The sequence below is a fragment of the Haliotis cracherodii genome, unplaced genomic scaffold (genome assembly GCF_022045235.1).
Source record: "Haliotis cracherodii isolate W230 unplaced genomic scaffold, xgHalCrac1.p SCAF_1, whole genome shotgun sequence".
NCBI classification, from domain to species: domain Eukaryota; kingdom Metazoa; phylum Mollusca; class Gastropoda; order Lepetellida; family Haliotidae; genus Haliotis; species Haliotis cracherodii.
Genome location: NW_027266264.1, coordinates 70,542,519 through 70,564,309, shown reverse-complemented (window position 1 = coordinate 70,564,309; position 21,791 = coordinate 70,542,519). Strand labels below are relative to the sequence as shown.

General features: G+C 39.7%; 1 protein-coding gene across 1 annotated transcript; it reads right to left on the bottom strand.

Moving 5' to 3' along the window:
- Positions 1–1,973: 1,973 nt before the first annotated feature.
- Positions 1,974–20,217, bottom strand: LOC139466829 (BOS complex subunit ncln-like). The gene is made up of 15 exons (XM_071248578.1): positions 19,959–20,217; positions 19,272–19,462; positions 17,969–18,113; positions 17,149–17,243; positions 16,573–16,656; positions 15,667–15,770; positions 14,825–14,913; positions 12,592–12,716; positions 11,228–11,418; positions 10,480–10,597; positions 8,232–8,395; positions 7,068–7,121; positions 6,685–6,763; positions 5,929–5,995; positions 1,974–2,660 (listed from the first exon to the last, which is right to left on the bottom strand). Exons 1-14 carry the CDS (start codon positions 20,131–20,133, stop codon positions 5,930–5,932), a joined length of 1,680 nt encoding a protein of 559 aa, XP_071104679.1. The 5' UTR covers positions 20,134–20,217; the 3' UTR covers positions 1,974–2,660; position 5,929.
- Between the last annotated feature and the right edge of the window lie 1,574 nt (positions 20,218–21,791).

Genomic DNA, 21,791 nt, shown 5'->3' with positions numbered 1-21,791 from the left:
ATATCGGTTATTGATAGTAAAAAATCACATTAAAATACGAGCAAATATTCAGGGTCACAAACATACCTATCAGCCCGAAAATCGGCTCTAATTAGTGTCAGCACGGACACTATCTGGGAGTTGTCTCCCTTGATTAAATTTGCATTCATCTATTGCAGCAGATAAACTAGACACACAGGGTGCAGTGTGAATGCCCTGTGAGTGTCTGCCATGAAGTCCCATGGCGCCGAAGTTGAACTTCATAGGCAATATCACTAGCGCCCAGCCCAGGATCTTTTATCTGTTTGTTATTCCAGCTATTTGATGCCAGCCTGTAAATAATTGAGTCCGGACCAGGCAATCCAGAAAATAATAGTGTGAGCACTGATACATTTGGTCACCTCTTATATGACCAGAATTGGTTGCTTGGGCTATATCTAACCAGGAATTTGCAGAGTTTAGTCCTTGATGTCCAGGACAGACTACTAGCGATGAGTACATAGAAATTGTCATTAGGCTATAGTGTTCTACACCAGAGGACTATTTTGTGCGATCTGCCTATTTCTGGAGCAGACGGTGACAGTAGTGAATACACCAGTATACAATTGTGTGCACCCACAAAGACCATAGAATTCCTTATTATTCCCACCTTATTTGTTGTTAAAGCCACATCTAGCATCATTCCATCAATGTGAATAGGTGAGTGAGTATTGTTTTACACCGCTTTTAGCAATATTCTATCAATATCACGATGTGATGGGGACACACCAGAAATTGGCTTCACACATCGTACCCATGTGGGGAATTGAACCTAGGTCTTTGGCATGATGAGCGAACGCTTTAACCACAAGGCTATCCAACCGCCCCTCCATCAATATGATGGCGGCCTGCAAATAATCAATACTTGACCAAACAAACCAGTGACTGATATTTCAATGACCCAAGTCGTCCCTGTACGATGACACGCTATCAACTTAGTCACCGAGTGCAGCTGTGCAGCTGATCCGTGTAAGTTGCCTCTCAGGTTCTCTGTAACCAATCCTAACCAGGACTCCCCATGTCGCCTGTCTAATCTTACTAACTTTAACTAACATCTAAGCATATAAACATGAAACACACCTTATGATTTTGCTAAAACTTTATTACAAATAGTTTAGAGATGTAGAAAACCTCCACTGGTAGTAGAAGCTTTGGTGGAGTTATTGGCTCCATGCTGGTATCAAGAGATCAACATTCTCAATATACAAAACGTAACTCCACATGGTTTAATATTGCATCTGGATAATAATAATAATAATAATGATAATAATAATAAACATACATCACTACGCTATTTACACTCATGATTTCTCTATAAATTACACATCCTTGATCTTTGGATTTCTAGAGAAAATGATAATTGCATAAATTATATTAAATTTCTACTTAACAACAATAGATATGTATAAATGCAAGATGACGAACCCCAGGATGTTTACCACCTGACCTAGTCATGTAATGTCAAGTTGTATTCTGGCTTTCCAAGTTATCAACCTAGTGTACCCTGCATGACCTGAGGCCAGGAAGGAGGAGTATGGCACATCAAGATCAGACATATACATAATAATGCCTTTTCAATATGACTTTGGAACCATCTTATCAAATAGATCCTTACCCTGCACAACAGAAAAATCTTAACTACTGATACTTACATATACCATGTATAGTATTGTATACTCATGTCAATGGATTAATGTAGACTTCAGAGCAAAACAGAGTTGTATATTCCAAGTTACTTTGCACGAAAACCAACTACTATCTTAAGTTTTCAAACATTACATCATTAAATTATGTTATTACTTCTTATGTCAAGAGTTAAGATACTTAAAAAAAGGAATTTAACCCTAGACAAAGGAAGAGGTATGATAAGCTGATATTAATTACAAAAGCTGATGTCTTAAAGTCTGTAGACAACAGTTTATCTTGGACCACAGATGCTCATAGAAAATTATCAAGGATTATCAATGTTAGAACAGTTGAACATTTGCAATACATTACATAATTTTTCCAGACTTACCAACTTTCTGTGGGCTACAAAACAGCCCTATCATAACTTGTCCTTTCTCCTTACTACCGGTATTTGTAAGTTCTATGAGTTTGCTATATTTGTGTTCAACACATCTTTCAATTGGAAAAGCCATACAAGTGCTGATCCACGCTTTGAGGAAGCTTACAAGGGGAAGTAACTCATGAGGAAATATGGAATGCTGTGATAAATGAACATGGGACACTCCAGGGGGGGGTAAAACAATCCATACACGCACAATGATTACAATGGTATATTTGTTTGTTCGAATGTATAACACTGGAAATGAAAATGCAAAACTCAATGGGTTTGTTATCTGTGATTAAAGCATAGTAGGGTTCATGTCCTGCATCTTACAAATCACTCCGAATCCCCCAGTTCTTAACTTGGTCAATATACACCTTGCATTTGCATACTTGAGCTCTGATTACGAAGAGATTGAAATGTTCATTGGAAAGGTGACACAAATGGCGTTAGTCAACAACACCAAATGCTCCCTTATTATAACATCAAAATTTGTACACAATGTTCTTGCCATGGAGATGACGTATGTGGATGAGAGAAGTTGTGGTGCTGACTTCATCACTGGGCAGACCGAGTCTCCAGACATGATTATCTGAAACAAGCACATGCTAATTGTTACAGTGCACAGAAGACCACCGACATAACACTGGCACATTCTGAGAAACAAGAGTGTGAGTTTTATGTGAAGCTCAAGTATGTATTATTACAGATAAATCCGGATGGCCTGAAAAAATATTTTGCCCTGGGATGCCCCAGGATGGTTTTGCCCCAGAATCTCCTCAGTTCTCAACAATCCCTGTCATGGAATCCCCTTGGTCCCAAACAATTACTTCCATGGAATTCCATGGAATCCCCTCAGTCCCCAGGAATCCCTGTCATGGATCCCCTCAGTCCCCAGCAATCCCTGCCATGGAATCCCCTCAGTCCCCAGCAATCGCTGCCATGGAATCCCCTCAGGAACCAGCAATCCCTGCCATGGAATCCCCTCAGGAACCAGCAATCCCTGTCATGGATCCCCTCTGTCCCCAGTAATCCCTGTCATGGATCCCCTCAGTCCCCAGCAATCCCTGCCATGGAATCCCCTCGGTCCCCAGCAATCCCTGCCATGGAATCCCCTTGGTCCCCAGAAATCCCTGCCATGGAATCCCAAGCAATCCCTGCCATGGAATCCCCTCGGTCCCCAGCAATCCCTGTCATGGATCCCTTCAGATCCCCAGCAATCCCTATCATGGAATCCCCTCAATCTCCACTATGGAATCCCCTCAGATCTCCCGCAATCCCTATCATGGAATCCCCACCATGGAATCCCCACCAATCCCTGCCATGGAATCCCCCTCGGTCCCCAGCAATCCCTGTCATGGAATCCCCTCAGATCCCCAGCAATCCCTATCATGGAATCCCCTCAATCTCCACTATGGAATCCCCTCAGTCCCCAGCAATCCCTATCATGGAATCCCCAGTAATCTGTGTCATGGAATCCCCTCGGTCCCCAGCAACCCCTGGCATGGAATCCCCTTGGTCCCCAGCAATCCCTGCCATGGAATCCCCTCGGTCCCCAGCAATCCCTGCCATGGAATCCCCTTGGTCCCCAGCAATCCCTGCCATGGAATCCCCTCAATCCCCAGCAATCCCTGCCATGGAGTCCCCAGCAATCTCCTTGGTCCCCAGCAATTCCTGCCATGGAATCTCCTTGGTCCCCAGCAATCCCTGCCATGGCAACCCCTCAGTCCCCAGCAATCCCTGCCATGGAGTCCCCAGCAATTCCTGCCATGAAATCTCCTTGGTCCCCAGAAATCCCTGCCATGGAAACCCCTCAGTCCTGCAGGGATTACATTCGCTTCCCTTAAAGCATGTCCACAAGTGTAACATGCAGATATCTCTTACACTCATCTATATTGCAATAAATACACATTTATAAATATCAAAATGAATTTTCCATCATAATATGACATAAGATTTATTGCACACAAAACCCTGCGCCAATGCAGGGTTAGAATTTAATTTTTTTAGGCACAAGCAAATTTTTGCTTGTGGTTTTAAAAGTTACAAGCAAAATAAAAAATCAACAAGCAATTATTTTTTCTCAACTCAAAACTTCAAAATATATATCACAAGATTGCATGATCATGATTAATGCTGCATATAAATAATGGCTGATTATGCACGTTATGACATTCAGATAACAAAGTAATTAAATTACACTCATAAAATATTTATCAAAGAAAATATCTGCATGTTTGTAAAACATCTTTGCTACCACATATTATACACCATTTCAAGTTCCAATCCTATTGTTTATAAAATATGTTATGTTTATCACATTATTTAGATAATGCATTTACAACTTAACTATGTTCGTTGTAAATAAAGAAAACGTAAGCTAACACATTCATAACGTCCAGATTAAGGACCAAGGAAGCGCAAAATTGACGATTTTCGCAAACAGAATCTATAAGATTTCATAAAAAACGCAATTGGAAAAATATTTTAAAAAGAATTGTAAATAGATCTGGTATCTGCCATCACCCATTTCCTGATAAAAGCGGCTGTCCGTTCAGTAACATGAAGAGATACCTCCGTTTTCGAATAACACGTTCGTCGAAGACTGCCATGTGACCCATCGCTAGAAAGTTTCGATAGAATTGGTTTCTAATGACTCTGTCTTTGCCAAAATCTGCTACAAGGTTCGTGACTGGTCAAATCTGAGCACGAGACCTAAGCCAGCCAATCAAATTACATTTCTGGTATGATAAATTTCAGAATTTGACGAAAGACTTTTGTTAAATCGTGTTATTCTGAACGTTTTAAGCAGGAAATTGCAATCTATATTATGAATATGGAACTTCATAGATGTATCGTGCCAGGTTACGAGCTGTGACAAAAAAATTTCATGCTTATATTTTTGCATTAAACATCATCTCCGAAACGAGTAAATTGAGACGACGAAAGCCGAGATGTCATTTGACTTACATTACACGAGATCGCTCGAAAAGATGGAAATAATAACTTAAATGTAAGTTTGACAACTTTAAGATATATTTTTAAAATTTTATCTATTACTTTGTATAATATATAGCTTAAAACGTCTTTACATTGCTCTTTGACATGTTCGATGTGGACCCATTGTCGAAAAGTGTTTTCAAGATTTTATTTTCAATAACATTGCGGGAAATAGTGAATAGTTTTTTAATTTATCGATAAGAAATGATAAATTGAAATGGAATACATATTTCAGACATTGTGAAAAGTGATAGATTAAATAAATGAATCATAGGACAGGTACGTTAATAAAATTATATGCTATTTTGACGTGACTACGGCTTCGTCAGTCAACCGGCCTACGGGTGTCGTGTGGGATTCGAGAATGACATGTCATCTTAAAATAAGAAGCGACCTTGGGTCAATTGAATAAATTACCGATGACATTAGTTTTTACGGCATTTGATGGGTCTCCCGAAAATAGACATACGTCATTTGCATAATATTAATCTCCGTGCTATATGTTCATTGGTCAAAAAGAGCTCGAAATAGTCCGCGTTCACGAAAGTTGAAAAGAAGTAAAAGTTTTTCCCGGAAACGCGAATGGGGAGGTAACTCTAAATTGGAGGTAAACAAATCAAATGTTATCACAGTGAATTTACAAATTTAGGTATTTCTCAACCAATTGTTAAACGGAAAAAAGCAAGACGCAAAAAATATCGCCTTTTTTTTATTTATAGACGCAAAATAATAAAATAAGACGCATTTTGCGTCTTAGCGTCCCTTAATTTCGAACCCTGCAATGTGTCCAAAACATGTGGTAATCTCAACCATTACTATCCCAAATAGAATCAGCTGGAGACAATATCATATATACTCACTTTAGCTAGCCTTTACTTTGGAGTTTCCGATATACTGTCTCAACATCTGGTACACACGGTAAAAGTTCTGGAAACAGGAGAAAGTTACACTGATATATCTCGGACTGAATACTAAAATATGCATGCAATAACACTGTACTTATGCAGGAGTAAGTGAGTTAACACTTCGACAGTGTTTCAGTTATGTCATGTCTAACTAATGCGACAGGAAGTGCTCTAAGTAACATCTCAAGATAAGTAGTCTCAAGAAACCCATGAGCACAGGCATTAAGATAACAGATTATGGTTCATTAATCTCAGATCTCAACAAAAATAAGGAGATCCTTGTTGTGAGGCGAAGTGAGATTATTTCACCCACAGAGTGACATGCACGGGAGTGTGGCTGATTGTCCGGAATTATGCCAGTTTCATACTACTAACCCACTGTCAAACCATAAAGCAGTCTAACATGGATACCCAGCATTAGAAATTGGCACTGGTCCTGTAGTCCTTGCCAAACTGTCCAATCATTAAGGTATCATAAGGACTAGTAGAAATTTGCCATTTCTAAGGGTTTTGCTATATGTTATCATTGTAAGGACTAGTGAACTAAAAATGTTAGTTTCTACCACTGGATACCCCACTCACACACAATCTACAGACTCCGAGCCGAACAGTTTTGGTTATATGCCCTATTTGGTATGATGCAACCAGCATTCAAACCACCAACATTCTGCTCCAAAGGCTCTCACTGCAACATTGTTCCATTGTACTGACCTGAGCAAAGATGTAGACAACTGCGAGGTAGGACCCGATGGCTCCAGCCAGGAACAGGTCAAATACTGCTGGTTTCACACTGAAAGTGGCAACGTAAGATCAGACAAGGAAACCTTTCAATCGCTTCTCATCATGGCTATGAAAGTGGCAGGCATGAACAACACATCCATGTAGCATTCATTATTTCAGACAGATCATAAACCTTGTCGAAGATAAAATAATACACCCTGATATAAATCTAGTCTCATGTTTCCTTCATAATTAGCCAGAATTGGATAATAATACTTTTCACTATGTATTAACATCACTCTGACATTTAACATGTTTACATTTTACAGCAAACAAAGTAAGAAATAATCTTGATCATACACTATAATACTTACTTGTAAGCATTCATAGAATATACAGCACCATTGTAGAAGAGAAACTCTGGATCTCTGACAAAAAGACACATAATAAAAATATGTAACCTTGCAAGATATATGTTTTGTTGTTTGTTGTTTAACGCTGCACTCAGCAATATTCCAGCTACATGATGACAGTCTGTAAATAATCAAGTCTGGGCCAGACATTCCAGTGATTGACATCATGAGCATCGATCCACGCAATTGGGATCTGATGGCATGCATCAACCAAGTTAGCAAGCCTGACCACCCGATCCCGTTAGTTGCCTCTTACGACAAGTTACATAGGAGGTAATGTACTTTAATTGACATCAATATTTATTTTTGTGTTTATGGAGGTATGTGAACACAGTAAATCCGCTCACCGGTCTTCACATATTCGAAAAATGCAAAATATGTGGAACATGTTGAAGTGAACATGTAATTATAAATAAATATGTCAAGAGCAATAACTTGACCATGTTGACAGACTGCTTAATTAATCATCAAAATATTTATATGACATCACTGACATCATTCACTGTAATAATTCAAACCAATCCAATCTATCTATCTTACAAATACTGAGCTCACCAAACCCAACCCGAGTAAGGCAAACTCAACCATTGACAAAATAAACAATTGCTTTGCAAGTGAAGGGTCCTAATTTATTTTAGGAAAATACAACTACTTCTATGGCTGCTTTCCTGACCAATGTTTTGAGTAACTGATGGGACTGATCAATTTATTAACTTGGGAGAATGAAATCGCCGAGAAACAATTGACTGATCAATTCTCATTTTCTTATAAAACTAAAATCACAAATAGTAACTTCACACTTGTAATGGATCCATATCTGCTGTCTACAGCTGGGGTTTATCAAGGATTCCAAACTATGTGTCCTGGGGTGGCAAATTGGGAAAATATTTTGTTCAAAATTGAGATTTCATAAATTTTGGAGAATCTTAACAAGTAAACAAGAAAGGCTGATTTCCATGAAGTTGAAAAACAGATTTAATACACAGAGCAATCCTATTCACTCACCTAGTTATATCAAACTATGACATTAAAGTCAACTTAACACAGTTAAAAATGCCAATTATTTAGATAACCAGACTTTGGGTGCCCCACAATGAATATGAGCAACAGGAACCACGTTCCTACCTCTTGTCTGCCTTGACATGGGTCTTCTTGACGTCCTTCAGGTACCTGGTGAACGTCTCTTCCAAGGTGGCCAGGACTGGACTGTCTTTGGCCAGAAGCTGCGCAGCACGAGACTGGTTGGTCAAGAAGTCCATCCAGGCTGCATGGACACTCTCCTGGACATTCTAAACACATCATAATCACTGTTAACAAGGACATGCTTCATGCAAATCTATACACTCTACAATTAGAAACAGGGCTTTTGGTTTTCATTTAATGCTGCAGTCAGCAATTTTACAGCTAAATGACTGTGGCCTGTAAATAATTACCGTATTTTCTTGAGTATAGTGCACACTTTTTTCCCAAAAAACACAGCTGTGTAGAAGGGGGTGCGCATTATACACGAATTATGAGTTTGGATGTTTTTTTCCCCCATGGAAAGACATTACCGTGAGCACGAAACACCGGAAATACCATGTCAACAAATCCATACTGAAGTACGCAAAATAATTATGTAATTACACTGTCTGTCTATAAAAAGTGTTCTTTGTATTTCTGGACTTATGTTTGTAACTTACTTTATTAATTTTATTCAAAATTCCTTATAATATTGTTTTTATTAATTTCGGCGAAATCGTGTGTGAAGCGATCGGAAGATCGCACAACTCACCGTTAACAGCAACCACGGTCAGAATAACGCTATTGACGCCTTGAAACGAACTTTAGTTGACAGAGAATGGATACATATATCATAAATGACATACTTTGACTCGTTAAAAGTCATATTTGTTTTTGTTTGACGATTCAATGTCAACATGAAATTCTCGCGCTCAGGTGATCCCGTGCGCGTGAGCCTTGACGTTGACTGGTCAGACATGTTCCATGTAAAAAATAATACCCGGGAATAGCGATCAGCTGCTTCGCTTAGGGTTATTATTATTTTAAACATGTTTAGTAAAGGTTGCATTTAATTAAGAAAATAATGGAATATATTATTCCTGATAAATAAAATAGTTTCAGATACAATTGTTGCCGATCCTTGCATTAAAAATCCTATAAAGTTATATCTTTGGGTGTGTCTTGACCGAATCACCGGTCGATTCCAAGAAAACGTGTGTACAGCTGATTGCTGTTTCCGGCTTAGTTTACGAGAAAATACACAAGGTAATCTTAATCCCTAGATATAAAACAATGCCTAGCAGAACAATCAATACTATTTAAACGGTAAATAAACATGTCTGGTGATTTTTTATCTCAAATTTCGAATGTGTACTGACGGAAGTTTCTCAGCACCCGTTCGTTTGCCGGACTTCGCTGAAAGGGTACGGTGTACATTTTTTCTGCGCATAATATTCAAATTTCTTTTTTTCCAAAATATTGAACCCGCTAGAGGGGGGTGCGCATTATACATGGGTGCGCACTATACTCAAGAAAATACGGTAAGTGAGAGAAGGTGAGATTTGTTTCACACCGCTTTCAGCAATATTCCATCACTATCAAGACAGGGGACACCAGAAATGGGCTTCACACATTGTACCCATGTTGGGAATCAAACCTGGGTCTTCAATGTGACGAGTAAGCGCTGAAACCACAAGGCTACCCCACGTCCCCGTAAATAATTGAGCCTAAACCAGCCAAATTAGTGATGTCGGGGTACACTGACACATAATCAACAAAGTCACTAAGTTTGACCAACTGATCCATTTAATCAACTTGTCTGACAAGCATAGCTTACTGGGCATCTACTCTTAACCTGGATTCTCAAGGGGTGAAGCAAAGTGGACTGGCATTTTTTTTCCATCTGCCCTCTGGACTGCATTGGTTTTAGAAGTACTGTTGCTCTGTAAGATTGTGTTACAGTTCTTCTGTATGTCTAGAGAACCATCCATTTCTCAAACCTAATGCATTCTTTAACGTAGTGCTCAAGATTATTGCAGTAACATTGCAACTAACATGCACATGTGTGTGTACATATCTGTGTACGTGTTAGAGTCTGGCAGCTTGTAATAGCTTGCACTAATGTTGGTGCTATAGTGCTAGCCCACTGAGACACCATGCCACAGTTTAATAGAGATACCACACACAGACCCAGAGCACTGACTCAGAATGTGAGGATAGAACCCCCAACATTATGCACTAGACCTGGCAGGCTGTCACAGCTGTCTAACAAGGTGTTCAGTGTAAGAACATGAATCAATGAACACATCAACCTGACGTTACCAAGCATGCTCAGTGAGAGGGTAAATGATGTAACATCTTCTGAGCCTACCAGTCCTTCTGTGAACAGCTTGAAGTGTCCCTGGCCCGACAGGTTGTAGATGTGGCGGGCCAGGCCTTCTGCGATGACTTGGATGTTGAGGCCAAGACGGGCGACATCGATACTTCCTCTGAAAAAGACAAGTTGGATTTACGGTTGCATATGAAGCAATCAATGTCTAATGTTTACTTCATCTGAAACTGATGGTCCAGCTATAGTGTGAACAGCATGCTTCATGGTTGGTAGAACTTTCAAAATTGTTCTATGTTAAAATGTTTGCAGTTTGTTTGTTGTTTTTAACAAATGAGGTCAGCAATATTCCATGTCCTCACCCAGACAAGCATAGTTGCCCTATACAATACCTTGTACCATCCAACAGTTCAGTATAGTAGCCCCATCTGATGTCTTGTACTCACCTAGGGTCAAGTATAGTTGCCCTATCTTGTGTCTTGCACTCACCTAGCGTCAAGTATAGTTGCCCTATCTGGGGTCTTGTACTCACCTAGGGTCAAGTATAGTAGCCCCATCTGATGTCTTGTACTCACCTAGCGTCAAGTATAGTAGCTCCATCTGATGTCTTGTACTCACCTAGGGTCAAGTATAGTAGCCCCATCTGATGTCTTGTACTCACCTCGGGTCAAGTATAGTTGCCCTATCTGATGTCATGTACTCACCTAGGGTCAAGTATAGTTGCCCTATCTGATGTCTTGTACTCACCTAGGGTCAAGTATAGTTGCCCTATCTGATGTCTTGTACTCACCTAGTGTCTAATATTGTTCCCCTGTCTGATGTCTTGTATGTGTCCAAGCGGGACAATGTGAAGGCTGGAAGACGCTTGATGCTGAAGCGCTCATGTTCCCAGGCCAACATCTCATCAGCCAGGTTGATCTTCTTGTGGACCATCTTGAACTGAACATCAGGGAAGTGTGTCTTTGTCACCTCCTCCAAGTTCTGAAGAGAGACAAAACAGGTTCATTACCTCTCTTCTTTAATACCACATCTTGCTTACCTGATTTACAGGGACATAATTCTTATTTTCTTTGTCTTCATGATGTGTATAATATCCCCAACAGCATGTTAGTTTGCTTGTGAGGTGAGGTGCACTCAGCAATATTACAGCTCTATGCCTATGGTCTGTAAATAATCAAGCCTGGACCGAACAATCTAGTGATTGATATCATGAGCATCAATCCCCAATTTGTGTGTTTGCTTGTTGTTACGAAGTCAGTAATATTCCAGCCACATCCAAGATATCATGCTGGCTCGATAATCAAGTCTGGACTAGATGAACTAATGATGTTTTTGTTTTTTTGTTTGGTTTGTTGTTTTACGCCGCACTCAGCAATATTACAGCTATATGATGGTGGTCTGTAAATAATCGAGTCTGGACCAGACAATTCAGTGATTAATATCATGAGCATCGATCCACGCAATTGGGATCGATGACATGCATCAACCATGTCAGCGAGCCTGACCACCCGAACCCGTTAGTCGCCTTTTACGGCAAGCATAGTCGCCTTTTACGGCAAGCATGGGTTGCTGAAGACCTATTCTACCCCGGAATCTTCACGGGCCGAACTAATGACGTATACGATGAGCAATGGCCTATGCATTTGGGTTACACTACAATGTCATGCAATAAACCAAGTCACCAAGCCTAACCTCTCAATATGCAGTAGCCTCTTTGTTTTGTTTGTTTGTTTGTCACTTATCGCCACAGATGATGGACTGTACATAATCGAGTCTGGACCAGACAATCCAGTGATTGACATCATGAGCATCGTTCTATGCAGTTGGGATACGATGACATGCATCAACCAAGTCAGCGAGCCTGACCTACCGATCCCGTTAGTTGCCTCCTACAACAAGCATAGTCACTTTTTACGGCAAGCATGGGTTGCTGAGGACCTACTCTACCCTGGATCTCCATGGGTCAGTAGCCTTTTTGACAAGCATAGGTGACTGTGGACAAATTGTAACCCAGACTACCCACAGGTCTCAGTTGTAACCACACAGCCCTCATAGCTGGCTTTTACAACGAGACAGGAATACTGGGGACCTACTCTGCCCCAGAATCTACGTCATGTACATGGTGAAATCATAAGATGGTAGAGTGTCTTGTACCTCTAAGAATGATGCACCTGAACTGTCCTCCCGTGGAGGTTTGGACACATGGAGGTTGAGAGTGTCTCCATTCCCAATAGTATCCAGGCACATCACATACGCCACATCCACCAGCAGGTTGCCGTCTGAAATCGAATCATTATTAATGAAGGTAAGATAACTCATGATAGGACTTGGTTCAAAGCTAGAAAGGTGTTCGCATAACCTGCCACATCATTTCCTGAACGCCCCTTGACGTTCCAGTCACAAACGTATCATCAACCAGTATTAACTCAACCACATCAGGCGACAGTTGACCCCACATATGCCCAATACAGTACAACTTTGAAACAAAGTCCCATGCCTCTAGCTACCTTAATAGCAATGTTATAACCACTTTCGGTTATAAAAATTTCACTTCGGGTTTGAGAAAACACCTCGCCAATGCAGTAAAACTTTTGAACAGAAAGTATCTATGCCTCGAGTGAGTAAGTAAGGTTTTATGCTGCTTTTAGCAATATTCCAGCAACATCATGCTGGGGGAAACCAGAAACAACTTCACACATTGTACCCATGTGGGGAATCGAACCAGGGCCTTTAGTGTGACAAGTGAATGCTTTAACCATCTGGCTACTCCAGTGACCAGCTACATTAACAAAGTTATAAGCACTTCCACTTAAATAATCAGAGCTCCAGATAAGCTTTTGGTGTTGTGGGTATTTTACCCAAGCATTTTAAAATCATTGGGTATCAGTAATTCTATCTGCGTATTCAAATTTCTGTTACCCACTAGTTTTTACACATGTGGGTATTTAAGTTAAATATTTAAAAACACTATTCATCTAGTCCCTGCAAACTGGTGTCGTGTGGGTTCGAGAGCTTTATAGGACTCAAAAATACCACGACACTTCCACACAAATGTGTGATGGCAAATGATCATGATGTAACTGTCATCGTGGAGTTTGGCAAGGTTGACGGAATGCCCGTTTATAATTTCAAAATAAGTTGCTGATTTGCTAATCGAATACGCAGGGTAAGTTCACAATATTTTGATGATACGCACAAATTTTATTTTTGTAGCGTATCTCTAATGTTCGTTGCGTATTTGATACGCTTGGATTATATTTTACTGCGTATTTCTGCATTTCTGATGCGTATTTCACGCAGATACGCAGCTTATCTGGAGCTCTGAATAATATCACTCCTGATTTGGGACAACATGCCCAATGCACTACAACTTTGAAACAGAATAGGAAGTCCCATGCCACTAGCATCATATCGTTATAAGCACTTCCGGCTTAATGTTTGTTTGTTCATTGTTCAACGCCGCACTCAGCAATATTCCAGCTATATGACAGCGGTCTATAGATAATCATGTCTGGACCAGAGTATCCAGTGATTGACATCAAGAGCATCGATCCACGCAATCAAGATACAATGACATGCATGTCAAGTTAGTGATAAGATCAGGTGTGAATTTTTTAACATCTGTCATAAGCACGTGCTTGAAAAAAACAACTGTGGCGGAGGTCAAATTGAAGCAAACACTGTAAGCCACTCCCCTTACAGAGGGCTGCTCAAACATTCCAAAATGCCATTGTAGTTCTTTGGGTAAAGGGGAAATGGTGTTTAACGTTCAAGATGCTTGCACTTATATATAGCCAGCATCCATGCACAATTGTGTGGCTGTTCCAGGGACTTGACTAATCCTGCATCATATGCACATACAGATTGAAAATGGATGCAGAACAAACACAGTAACCATGGGGACACAGAAAAATTGTATGAATGTTCAGGAATGAATGCTACTATTTCATGATATGCTAACACTTGAAGAAAATATTTCTGGTGAAAGTCTTGGTATGATGCAGTAAGGTGATTGAACCACCAACCCATTCTATTCACCGACTATTTAGGCAGTCACCATGGTAACACATAATTAAAATACATACACACATATTACTAAACAACGACACTAGTTCCGCTGTCCAAAACAAGATCCATAATAGTTAAGATATTGAATAAGACAACAACAAAAAAGTTTTCTGGTATATATCATGATATATGACATACATACTATTAGCATGATTAGTGTTAAACATTTTAAAGAACTAAAATGGCATTCACTGATAAACCAACACTATGGTAAAATGCAGTACATATTCCAAAATCAAAGACCACAGGAAAAGATGAGCTTAAAATGAAGGCTTGCAAACAGAAAACAATGATGATCTGTCATAATCTGACAATCTACCTGCAGCCTCCATATTGTCTTCTATCCACTTCTTGGTCCCCTGGTAGTTAAACTTGCCTCCACCAGACAGAAGAAACACAAGGTTGTATCTTTTTTTGTCAAGGACCATACAAATTATAAATTGCATTAGCATCTTAAACAAACTAGAGGCAGAAAAGCCCTGTTCCTGCCATTTCCTCAAAGTTTAAAGTACTTCCAGAACAATCAAGACAATTCCTTAAGATCCATTAATTGCTTGAGCCTCAGGATTGTACAAGAAAACGTGCAACAGTAACTGACAATACATGATACAGTGATGTTTCACAACCTCAAAGATGACTTTCACCTTTGATGGCAGTAGATGTGGTAGGAATTGTAAAAGCTACGTTCAATTGTTATTGCCATGATTATGATTGACAGGCATATTCACATGGAATTGCACCACTACTTGGGATGTACCTTGTTCTATGAGTGAGTGAGGATGATTTAAGCCACTCTCAACAATATTCCAGAATATCATGGCGTTTGACACCATAAATAAGCTTCACAATATTGATGATAGGAATCGAACCTGGGTTTTCAATGTGACGAGCGAACGCTTTAACCATCAGGCTACCCAACCGCCTAAGGATTTTGATGGAAAGCGGATCTGATTGTAATGAATTTTCGAAGCGATGATAACAATTCAGACTGTAAACAATTTCTATCAAAATGCGTACGTGCGACAACTAACAGGCAGGTTGTACATGAATAGGGAAAACACCATGGTACCATGACAACCAATCACTCTTCACAATAAGCTTCCTCCCAAAAAAAACACACAAATAGTCCCATGCATCAAAGATCACAACAGGCAAGGATACTTGGCATGTGTTCTGGAGTTGGTGTACAGCTTTGCAAACAGTCTTGCCAGCTCCATCAGTGCTATCACTCCACTTCCATTGGAGTCAGCTCCAAAGGCTAAAGCCTGCAACCAGACAAGTGAAAATTCACATGGGCATATGTACCATGTACAGTTATATTCTGACCATATTTTCTAGTGGCCTATGTGATATTCCATGACAGAGTTATCTCCCTTCATAGTCCACAAAATATCACTTTGGGTTTCGTTTAGACACTCAAGGTTTGTTTGTATCCTTGCATTGGTTACATTGTATGTAGTGTATGCATATAGATTCTAAGAGATTGTGATGTAATTGTGTGACATAGTTGGGCAGATAGTTTTGAGCAACGGTTGAGAGAGAGATGGCATGTTAACATGGTTAAGGGGGGCTGAAAAGATTTCTGTGTGCATGCTATTGTCAGAATATGTTGAATAAATGTACAGACTGTTTCATTCTGTGTTCTCCATGTTCTCTGTGTAATTTCTACACATGTATACTTGCAAACAAGATAAACTGCCAAATCTTGAGCATAAATGATAGTTATTTAAGAATTTACTTCAATACTTTTTTCATTTATGGAAGCCTAAATGTCAGAATCAGCATGGACACTGTAAATCAATGTAGCAAAGACATATTGGAGACAATTCTTCGAAATAAACACAGATTTCAGGAATTTCACCAACTTTAACTATGTTAACGTTGCAATTTTTTATTTTTTCTTGTGGATAATGACATATAAGTGCACCAGTTTTACACGTTTAGACTTATTGGTGAATTCCTGTCTCAGAATCAAATGCAAAAACCAAAGCATGATGTCACCATAATGGTTTTAGCAACTCCATATATACTCGACAAGAGTGGCAGGAATCTCTGAAGAACACTTACCGGTGCCACGCCAGTTGCATCATAATGTGCGACAATGACCACAGTGGGCAGCTGCTCCTCAATGCCCTTCCCTGACAAACGCCCCTGGAAATAACAAGGCAAGCTATCAGGCTTGAAAAAGGACATTCTTATACCATGTTTACTCCTACCCAGATTAAATGTTTGTTTGATGTTTATGTAGCAACTCCGCAATATTCCAGCCTCTAAAACTCGAGTCTGGGGCAGACAATCCAGTAATTGATATTATGAGTAACAATCCAACCATCAGGGAACGAAGAGTCAATGACACGCAATCAGCCAAGTCACAGAGGCTGACCACCCTATCCATTTAACCACAGCACCGGCTGCTGGGGTGCAATTCTGACCTGGAAGCCCCACAGGGTAGATAAAAAGCATTGACAATCTAATCATTCAGTGTTATTCATTCTAGTGTTAACATAGTAATGATAGTGTACTGGTTGTAGAATCTAAAACTGCAAGTCTTCCCCACAGTGCAATTATTTTGTACCAACCAATTCAACATGACAATTGTCATTCAACATCCGTTGATCAGTAGTGCAATCGAGAGTCACATACCTGTATGTTAGTGACCTGGAAATCCGGCAAGGACTTGGACTGTGCTCCAGTGACAGACATCTGGAAACCATTTGCGGTAGCTGCTCCAAGAAGCGCTGAAACAACAGTCAGGATACATAACCAAGACAAAACAGTGACAAGGGCAGGGGACATCTGTTTTTAATTTTATATTCATAATATTAAATCCATCAAGTGCACCCAATTCCACAAAGTGTATGGTCATGGCACCACATTATTATAAACCCCATCAATGGATCAGTGTGCAATCGATTTTTATTCTCAACTCCATGGGGAGTATACAACCCAGAGTGCTAAAAGGATACACGTCACATTACCATCCCACCCTAGAAGGTACTCATTCACAGCTGGGTGACCAAGCCTATGTCTAACAAAGTCACCTGACAAGACACATGTGGTACATAAGCCAGTTTATGATGCTTACAAAAGTTATTATTGAAGCATGTTAAACATTGAACATACCCAAATAGAAGTGATGTAATATTAGTGAAACATATCTACGACTGCCAAACACATATGCTAAGTGACACCAGCTGTTAAAAAGGGAAGGAATAGTGTTGTGACTATTGTGAATTACATTTACTTATTATTATATGGATACATCAACAAAATGACAGCATTGCTTGAATTAAGTTGAAAACAGTTAAAACTGAATCTTCCTTGGCTGTTAGCCAACCAAAAACAAGCCAAATTTGCAGCAATTCAAGGTACTATCACAACCTCATGATAATTATGACTACTGATGCTACAAACAAAATCAGCTCTGAACAACAACCTAGCCTGCACTTAAAGAGTAACCTACCTTCCCACGCAGTTGGCGCCTGATCCCCCGAGTTCCCGCGCCTGATGTCATCATATATTTCCCCAAGTCCAGGTGTCTCGTATGCAAAGTACACAGGAAGGACTGTTTCCTCTGACAACAAGTCCCTTTCTAAACCCTTCAGATGCTGAGTGAACAGAATTGTAAACCATCAATTAAACATGTAAAAAAGACATTGTTAAAAGCAACAGTTGTTGTCAAGCACAGACTTAAAATGTTCTTAAATTGCAAGTCATAAACCACTGAAAGTTGTTTAAAGCAACAATCATTTAGTCACAAAGCCAATTACTATTACCTTATTTGAGACATGTCAGCAACTATGTAAAACTGAGACACGACCCGACAAATCAGTGATTGAATATACTCATAAATGTCAACTTCATAATCACAGGCATGTTACATTATCATTCAGATCATGTTATTACTGCAACTAAAATGACTGACATATAGTTAATCATAGTTCAAGTGTAAGAGCAATATACATGGGGGAGTAGTGCACTTTACAAGGCATACTTTTTCAGATTTCAGTTAGTGCCCCGTGTAAGATGAAACTCAAGTTGCCAGCTTGAAACAAAGCTAGGCTAATGAGTTAATCTCACCAAATTGTTTACCTTCATTACACATGCGCAGTAGCCATTTGCTCTGCAAAACTCGAAACTTGATAAAAATTGTTTCCTAAAATTTGATTGAATTAATTAGTTAAAAGAGATGGCTGACCCATACCCTCCTCCACAATTTACCCTAAGGATTGTAAAGGGATGTTTTATTGGCAAGTGGTGCCCAAGCCTAAGGATTGTGAAGGGGCGTTTGATCTGAAAGGGGATCCAAGGGCTAAGAATATAGTCCCTCACACAACTAACCCTAAGGATCAAAGAGGCATGCAAAATCTGGAGAGCGAGTCACAGTTGGCAGTCTGAGCCTCTTAGCATCTACAGTAAGCTGCACCTGGTAAACTGCATTGTTACCCACATAAGATAAGGTACGTGTAATTCTTTTTCTCCACACTGTTTCCAAATGACATACGGGTACTTAGCATGAGTAGGGGTGGTGGGATAGCCTAGTGGTTTAAGTGTTTGCTCATCAGGCCAAAGACCTGGATTTGATTCCCCACATATGAAGCCCTTTTCTGGTGCTAAAGATTGCTAAAAGTGACGTAAAACCTCACTCTAATAATGAATAAACCAGATTTTGACAATCAAAGGAATGTTTCATCTGTGCAGAATACAATGTTGAAGCAGCTCATAAGCATAACCCTTATGAACATATCACAAAAAGATAGGCCTACCACTTTCTCTTCTTCAGTGAGAGAGTTAAAATCTTCAGGCAAAAGTATGACCAAACCCCCAGCATTTTGTGTGAGCAGGTCACGGAACTTTGGCATAGTGACTTCACGCAAACGTGCAACCACACAGCGTCGGGTTAACATCTTGGCATCAATGGGACGGGCTTCCATGTTGATCAGAGAATTTTTGCTTCCTGTCGAAAAAGCATCAACATGATTAAAAGAGTAATTTTATCACAATTATCAATCAGCAGGTCACAAATTCCATGTACTAAAATTCCATGAACTGAACAAATAATTTCATCTGATTCCATTTTAGATCTTAGACCATACTCAGTAAATTATCAACTTTCAGAAATATGAATTACAAGCCATTATTGTTGAGTGCTCTCGAGTTCTAAAGTTCAAACATTTCCGAACATGACTACATGTGCATGGACTGTATGGAATGTGCTCTCTTGTGTTCCTCGAGGCCAATGGACGATGCTTTGGGAGAAGTTACAACAACCAAACATGGATTCTATCCGAAATGTTTGTTTTAAATGTTTATCCATTCTTTCGAGGCAAACAAACAATTAATTTCACAGGATGCAAATTTTGTATCCGCTACAAGTTGTGCTGTACGCGTGGCATGGCGGATAAGATATAATTATCATATTGCGACCAAAGACAAAATACGTGTGTTATTACCGTAGGAAACTCCCTGTAGATCGTACTGCTGCATCCTGAACACCGAAAATTCCTGTGCTGCATTCGCTGGACTTACAGGTGATAAAATTATTAAAATTGGTACAAAAAACAGAAATGAAAGCGGGAAACTGCTCCTAAACATTTCTAGGACTTCTCCGGCCTCGTCAAACCACATCTTGATGTCTAATAAAGCCAATAATAGGATTACAAAGGCAAGATACCGGTACACACGCAACCTTTCTGGATTTTACGCATGGACCTCATGATACTACTTTCCTGTGACCTATATTATTGAATGTTCTATACTCGCCTAATATACCACTATTTTGAATAACTTCTTTTGGGGATACCAACACAAAGTATTATTAATAAACGCTGTATATATAATTCATGATTTATCATAAAAACCTAGACACATTGGAATGCTATTCATAATGAAAGAATCATATGTAATAAGTTGTGTAGAAAATAAGCCCCGATTGCGGGTTCTATAAAAGTACTATTGGTGTTATCACAAAACGAAATAATGTCAGCTGTTCGAGCGTTCTATTTTGTAAGTTGGGCTGAATTCTCATCTAGCAAGGCGTATTTATGTGCGAATAATGTCAGAAAATATATTCTAAATTAAATCACACATTGTATAATATATGGGGAACGATTCAAATGATACAGAACTTATGAATAATAAATGTAATAATAATGATTATAGCTTTATATATGTGTGTTAAAATTGGAACAATTTATATGTATAGTTTAGTACACATGTACTAGAGAGAAACTTTAATATCGGAGTGAACAGCTTGAGCTCTTTCAATTTCCTTATAAAACGCGTAGCAGTTGTAAAAGCGAAACACCATTTGCAGATCTGACTCATTCAGAATAACGCCGGAACGGAATAAGTATAATCTTCCTATTTCCGCTAGACTAAAATCTAGTCTCTGAAATGAACATATCGTACATAAAAACAGTTGTTCAGTTATCTTAATAAAAATATAATAAAAAGGAGCCCAGTGACTCTCTTTATTTTCAGATACTGCAGTGATCTAGACTTGCCAAACATAGACTTGCATGGGCTGTATTTGATATATATTTGTATCAGGGTCTGTAAGACAGACTATATTTCCGCTTGTTTAGATAAGCGTCCAGTATCCCACAATACAGAGAATACTATTAATAGCCCCTGCATTTTGGCCTCAGATTTAAACTGTGTCTGCATGGTGGATCAAGCGGGATCGAGAAGCATAGGGTGAGTGAGTGAGTGAGTTGGGTTTAACGCCGCTTTTAACAGTATTCCAGTTATATCACGGCGTGTCAGCTTAATGTAGGAGGAAAGCCCGAAGTGATGCAGGCCTCAGACGTTTACCACTTCAGTGAAACCCACGAGCACGGGTATGGTGCTGACAAACCTAGGAACATAATCGGGGCGAACCGGGACTCGAACCCACAATCATAGGTTTCTGGCGTCCAAGGGACACAACTCTGCACAGCGAATTGCTGCGCCTTAGACGACTGGGCTACCCGTGCCCCCGAGAAGCATAGGGAGAGTGTTGTCTTGACTATATGTCAATTGCTTGAGTTCTAACATCAGATGAGTGAGTGAGTTGGTTTTCACATCACTTCGAACATTTTGAGATTATGGCCCGGTTTGGCAGCTTAATGTGTTAGGAAAGCACAACGTGGTGCAATGTTTGGACGCTTACCACTTCAGTTAAACCCCGAAAGGGGTGCGGATTTACTAAGCAAGTACCTAATCTCATTAAAATCAGATCTAAGTTCTCGCTGCCGCTAAACAAGCGACAGCTAGAACTAAGATCTGATTTCAATGAGATTGAG